The sequence below is a fragment of the Acanthisitta chloris genome, unplaced genomic scaffold, assembly GCF_000695815.1.
Source record: "Acanthisitta chloris isolate BGI_N310 unplaced genomic scaffold, ASM69581v1 scaffold17022, whole genome shotgun sequence".
In the NCBI taxonomy this organism is placed as follows: domain Eukaryota; kingdom Metazoa; phylum Chordata; class Aves; order Passeriformes; family Acanthisittidae; genus Acanthisitta; species Acanthisitta chloris.
The window spans coordinates 16,932-24,042 of record NW_008662400.1 but is presented as its reverse complement, the minus strand read 5'-3'; the positions used below and the strand labels follow the sequence as shown (position 1 = coordinate 24,042).

Below are 7,111 nucleotides of genomic sequence, written 5' to 3'. Positions count from 1 at the left end.
CCCATCCCTTCCCTCCAGCTGTGACTATCTCACACACTTGGTGTGGTCAGCGAACTTGCTGAGGGTGCACTCATTACCTGCATCACATTACCTGGAAATCAATAAAAGTGACTTCCCAAAGCTCTGAGAGGTCATTTGCAGAGCTGGGTATGAGCAACGCATCATATCTCTGCAGGCTGCTCACGTGCTTGCAGTGGTAGGAGTAACTTGCTGGCGCGTGGATCCTGGTGGCATTGAAGGTTGCTTGCACTGAGTGGTTGTAGAGAAGCTGCAGCCTGTGCAGGCTGAACCAGTTCTGAACAGACAGGTGGTAATAGCTGGTTGTTAACAAGAGCCTGAAAACATCATATGGGAGGAAAGATGAGGAAGAAAATAAGTCTGAGATTTACAACTACCAAATTCAGACGTTCAGCAATATAGAAAACTCATTGGCATTTCCAGTTTCATCCATTTATATCTAGCTCCTTTCACTGAGTCTGAAAAAGGAAGAACTTCTTTCCATGGAGGTAGCAGACCTCTGGGACAACTGCCAAGGGAGTATGCGGAGTCTCCATCTCTAGAGACATTACAAACCCACCTGGACATGTTCCTGTGTCACCTGCTCTAGGTGACACAGGAGAGGGTTGGACTGGATGATCACCAGAGGCCCCTTCCAAACCCAACTAGTCTAGGATTCCGGGATTCTGGGATTTGATGTTCATTGTGCCCATTGTTACCCATTTAATACATTTATATCAGTGTGAGCTCTAGCTCCTTCCACTGAGTCTGGGAAGTGAGGAAGAACTTCTTTCCATGGAGGTGGCAGAGCACTGGGACAACTGCCCAGGGAAGGTGTGGAGTCTAGGTGACCCTGTCTTGGAAGGGGGTTGGACTAGATGGTCTCCAAAGGTCCTTTCCAACCTCAACTATTCTGTGACTCTGTGATTCTCTGACTGTGACTGAAAGTTGTATATTGTTGCAGTTGAAGGAGTTTTGCTGTTCTCCCATCACAGTAAGAGGAATGTGAGGGATTTTGCCTGAATGACTGACACACATATATCTATATGCAACATTGGTAAAGTACTTCCATCCAAGACATGGAAAATTAATTGGCAATAAACATTTTTTTCTGCTATCACCAAGAAGCAGACATAAAGTGAGTGACATCCTGATACCTGAGCAGCACAAGCTATCAGTTCTTGAGGCAAAATTCCTAGGTGAAAATTTAATTAATTAGCAAGGTTTAGCCAACATCTCAGATTCTATGCAAAAGAGATGACCCAAACTTTTCCCCTGAATTAAACAGTCAATGTAGAAGAACAAATGGCTTAATAAAGCAGGGCAGGAAAATGTTAGACATATTGAATGCAGTTGTCTCAATTGTACAATCAACAGTTTCTATCCCATTATTTTTGCTTAAACAAATTCTCTGTAAGTACACAAGCAACTGCGTAACAATAAATATTAACATGTTATCTGGGTTTTGGTTTATTATGCAAACTTACCTGATAACAAGTCCCTTTAGGCTGCCAATATCCCCAAACTTCAGAGAAAGCCTAGGCCAGAAAAGCAAATAACTTCAGGATAGGAAAAAATTCTTAGGAGAAAAAAGCAGCCCAAAAGATTAAGCTCAGTCATACATGGAGCCTTTTGCCCAGTTATGCACCTAAAGTCAGTGGGCAAAAAACATGGAAGGATTAAATCTTCCTCCAGTGAAATCCACTGGTTCACCTGTTATCTGGAATGAGGCACAGAGTATCCAGAAAGAGCAAAAATTCATATTTAACTTCTAACACAATTCCCACATCAGCTGATAATTAAGTTCATTGATCTCTTATCCTCCTCAGGCCACCACATCTCAGTCAAGTATCACCTTTGTGTGGCATTAGAAAGTGTAAACAGACACATCATTCTCATCTTTTCGAACAACAGAGCATAAAAAATGCTGATGTCACCTGAGTTCAACCTTCACTCACGTGCAGCATTAGAGACACATAAATATCCTGACTGAGCTCTACAAAGCTCACCTGGAGTGGCCATGGGCACATGAAGTTCCCTAAAGTGAAAAGCCCTATGAGGTTAATGAATGCACTGCAGCACTACATGATATTTTTACCACTTAACAATAGTGTTTTGCCTCTTAAAACCTGCACAGATTCTTATTGTCCACATAACCTTTCCAGACTAAGTCAGAAGCAAAACATAGGGAACACATCCAGCATCTGAAAGACATCCAGAATTAAAGCTGAAGAGTAATTTTCACAATAAAAACCACCCAGGCCTATGATTGAGACTACATAAGATAAAATCTACACTAGAAGAGCTAGACTAGGAGATCTAGACTTCTTGTACCTTGACTAACACTGGTCCAATAAACCAGGACACTGAATTCAGACTATCTGTTGCTTTATTACAAAGGAAAATAAATCATTGACAGTTGAGGATTAGCCACAGGCAAATCTGACATTCAACTACAAAAAAGATGCAGGTTGGATTATTATATTGGATTATTATTCATATACTACATGAATATGTATTTGATGTCTAATATTCTTGGCTTCAGCTACTTTGCACTGATTAGACAGTATAAACCAGACTGAAGGACAACACAGAGTGTTGTCTTAGCAAAGAAGGCTGGAGAAGGGAGAATTTTGAGGGATTTCTCTGGTGTGAGAAAAACAATCCATCGTGTGAGCACTCAGCCATTAAATGGCTTTATTTAGGTCAGTCCTCAGACCCGAGATTACAGAGCAGCATTCAAGCAAGGTTTTCCCCTTCCTCTGCTATAAGCAAATGCAAGGCTGACAGAAAATCTACCCTCAGCTTCCTAGGAAGCATCAAAGCCTTGAGCAGGTGTATTGCTAGGTTGAGGACACTCAGAAAACTCTGAGAGGAACAAGGAGAAAGATCAGAAAACTTGGCAGATAAATGGCGCTTGACCCACAGATTCTGAGATCCAGCCACATGGTGAAACACTGATAAAAGGCATGTCAAGTGTATGCTGTGGAGTAGATTTTGTTTCCTGACTCTTCCTGCAGCTTTTATAATGAATCTGTTGAACTGGGTTGATCTACGGTTGGACTTGATGAACTTAGAGGTCTCCTCCAACCTTGATGGTTCTGTGATTCTATGATTCTATGTCCCATAAATTGTGAAGTATCTTCCAACATAATGCATCAAGCAGAATTCCAGCCCTGTGTTTGTACCCCATCCAGCAGCTAAGACCCATGGCACCTTCACAGCAGGACATGGGAGAGAATAGGAAAAGCAAAAGAGAACTCATGGTTAAAGATAGAGTTTAAGAAGGAAAGAAAGAGTCAGAAAAAAAGACCCAAGTTTTGCAAGGGCAGTCACTGACCATCTCCCACAACAGGATGATGCCCAGCAGCTCTCTGAGCAATGAGCACACCGTGAGACACAAACTCTACACAGTTCTTCTTCCTTCAGTTTTTATTGCTGACTATGACTTTATATGGCAGGAGACATGACTTTGGCTGTCCAAGCATTGTCCCCTCCCAGCTACTGGCCAACCTCTGTCTAGTCTCTGTGAAGGCAGAAGGACAGGCATAGAAACCTGGACACAGTGCAGAAACTGCTCAGCAAGAGCCAAAGCAACAGTATATTATCAGCCACAGACCCAAAACTCAAGGGAAATACCTTCCTCCCAGTCAGAGTCATGACAAGTCCTAATTCCTTAGAAATCTGTACTTACAAAATGAAGCCTCTACAATAATTATTACTCTTATTATTACTCTTACTAATCTACAGCTATAAGACTACAGAGGTACCTGTGACACACAGAGAAACCTACTTGTCCAACACTGTCCAAATAGCAGCTCCAGAAGGAGTTTTAAGACCACCACAACATTGTCTTTCTGATTTCTCAAGCCTTATGAGCAACTATAAAACCATAACTTGTGTTCTGAGACCCTTAATTTTGCATTATTATGTTTTAGGTTAATTACTAATCAGACTAAGCTCATTTCTGAATTATAGATCAGAAGAGAGGAAGGAATGTTTGTTACTACTCTTTTTAAGGTAACATTACTCTGTTCTCTCCCTCCCTCTGTCAAACCACCACTGGATTAATTCTATGATACTACAGGCAAAAGCCTGTCTTCTTTTTCTATCTTACTTCTAGATTTCTTGAAACATCACCAAAATGCCTGTGCATGTTGTGTTTTCCTTCACAGCTGTGTAGCCAGAAAGAGGCAACACCTGCTTTCTGTGTAAATATCTTAAGATGTGCAGGTGCAATGTTGTACAGGAGCTAATGGCCACGTTATTTATCTTGTTGTGTATGTCATTACAGATTTAAACTCCTTTTATGGGGTAGACTCAGTGCTCACATTCGGCACATGCCCAATTAGGAACCTACTTCCCAAGTTTTAGGCCCATCAGAGTGGAATCTGGTACCAACCCTGAGGCCAGGCAGCACACAAAGGGAATATAAAGCATCACAAGCCTTTCTAGCATAGCCACAGAGCATTTTGAGTGGAGTGAGGTTAATGTGTAGCTCTCATTCAGGGTGAGCAGCAGCATAGCTGCTAAATGCTGTTGATGCTGAAGAAATTAATGACAGATTGGTACATGGAGTTCAGGTTTTCAGACACTCTTGTGCCACATGCAAACCTGTAGTGAATTCACTCTGTGGCTTCAGCAACTCATAGATCACACCCTGAGACTTGGGGTGACCTATACAGACCTGCAACTGGTGCAGTACTGCTGGCACACACCCTACAAAGGGATAAGTAGTCATGCACAGCCCCTGGGCCACGTGCTCAGGACAGGATCCACTCTTCAGCCTCCCAAGCGTCTGTGTAAAACAGCTGGAGAACAAACAGATCAACAGCTTCAGCCTCACAAGCACTAAGAGCAAAGCTGGTTGGCCCCAAGGAGTGACTACACCGTGCCATGAAGTCATTTAAGTACATCAGTGTGCCTCATGAAAGGCTGGTTTAAAAGTATATAGCCCCTGCTGCCTGCTCTGGAAGGACATTATAAGAAGGAGATTGCTCCTGGGGTTCTACAAGGTCTCTTTTCCTTCAGGATATACTTCCTAGACTTGCTATCTGACACCAGTTCCACCGGCAGAGTATAATTTCACCTTACATGGCACTGTCTTCACTGCAGTTGGAATCTCCAACATCCACCGTGGCATGGACACCAAATGTCTTCTCTGTCAAGTCCAGCTGTGTGTGGTTTTCAAACTTGATCATGATCCTCTTGGCCCAGAAGAGGATGCAGGGGATCCCGTTCACTGTGACATTGAGGGGGTTGTAGTGGCTGTGGGAGAAATGCCTCCAGGGTGGCCTTTCCCACTGTCCTTCTATGTTCATGTTGTAGCTGACAACCTGATGGACCACAAAACAAATCTGCTATCAGAAGATGTGTATTTCAGGGGTTACTCTCCATCCTCTACCAGAATAAGTGAGGACAGAACTTGGAGAGCATCCCTGGAGCCATTTCTGAGCTGAGGAGAGAAATACCTCCCTAAATCCTTCCCACCATGGGAATGGCACCACACGGACTTTTAGCTCCAGCAGAACTAGGCAGAGAGACAAAATAAATTGTATTTATTACTCCAGGGTGGTATCACTGGGGCAAAACACATTCTCAGCATGTTCCCATGCAGAACTGCCCAACACAGAAAGCTGAAGCACAGCTAGAATGACAAGGGGCTCAACCCAGCAGAAGACCTTCTAGGACACCTCTAAGAACTACCTCAACACCTTAAAGAGGACCCAACTTGGGCGAAGGACACAGCCTACCATGGTAAGACCACAGCAGCAGCAGTCCAGGTGAAAGAAATGTCCAAGTCTACATCTACCACAGGTAGTTTGGTTCCTAAAATCAGGAAAATAACAGTTGCACACCAGGATGGCTCAAGGATGGATCCCTGACTATACAAAATCACCGGCAAGATTAAAACCCAGGGACTGCAGCTTCTATGTCAGCTGTAGACACCAGAAAAATGCCACATTACACAGCAAAAAGACAATTTGACTGTCAGGAAATGTAATCTGAGATAGATACTTGGGGCTCAGGAAGGACTTATAAGGACCTGCCTTATAAAGGACTTTGTGGCAGATTAATGGTTGGACTCCATGATCTTAGAGGTCTTTTCCAGCCTTGATGATTCTATGGTTCTACAAATTTAACTGCTATTTTCATAATTCAAACTCAAATCTCTGTTCCATCTCCAAACATCATCTCTGTTCCATCTATGCACATCCTACCTGAACATAACAGACACAATGTCTTCATGGCTGTTTCTTCCACATCATATAACTAAGCAAGTTCAAACCATGGTCAAACAGACAGGTTTTCTGAGTCCCAGTCATAAATAGCATCTTACCAGGCTCCAGAAGGGACACAGTTAAGCCCCAAAGCTTTGTCTTGGCTTAAAGAGAGATTTTTGTGTGCGCGTGCTGTTCAGATTATCAACTCATGTCACCCAGCTCAGACCCGGAGAGATCACTTTTGATACTAGGACTTACATACGGTGCTTTAGGACTAAAATTAGTAAGCACTGCCAGAAACAGGCTGAAAGGAAGGCAAGATCATGTCAGACAATATGATGAGTGACTGTGTATTTGTACAAATAAGGCTGTCTTAGAAGTGCAGATGAGAGAGATTTAATCAACATGTTACTTATATCAGAGTGCAACACTTGGTAAGCTTCTTTTGATAAGGAAGCCTTTTATGCTAGGGTTTTGGGTCTCAGGAAAAAAAAACACTAAAACCTGAAATTTTGCTTCAGCTATTCCTTTAGTACCTTCATTTTAGTGTGATGGAAGCACAAGAGTAAAACATCTTTTTACAGGACGTGGATATAAGTATTTGCTTCTTTCAGAAAGACATTGTGCCCAAACTCATGTCCAGTCAGCGCCAGCACCTGAAGTCTCACCTCACTCCTCATGAAAGCAGAAAATACCTTGTACAGGCAGTGAATATCACAATTATTCAGTCAGTTTTATTGGCTATTTTTTGCAAACAATGTAAAAAAATACCCCAGCTTAATTCAGCCATGTAAATTAAAGCACCTAAAGGCTATGAAAAGCCTTTTCAGCCCTTCAGACATCACCTGTGCAATTGCCACTGGATTGACATTGAATTTTGGCTTCACATC

The 7,111-nt window shown here is 42.6% G+C and overlaps 1 protein-coding gene across 1 annotated transcript; it reads right to left on the bottom strand.

Moving 5' to 3' along the window:
• Nucleotides 1–91: 91 nt before the first annotated feature.
• Nucleotides 92–7,096, bottom strand: LOC103798336 (V-type proton ATPase subunit S1-like protein; the record flags this gene model as incomplete). The annotated part of the gene is made up of 4 exons (XM_009070590.1): nt 7,067–7,096; nt 5,092–5,333; nt 1,485–1,535; nt 92–335 (listed from the first exon to the last, which is right to left on the bottom strand). Coding segments are annotated over exons 2-4 (522 nt in total), but the record flags the coding sequence as incomplete, so codon positions are not given.
• Nucleotides 7,097–7,111: the final 15 nt, after the last annotated feature.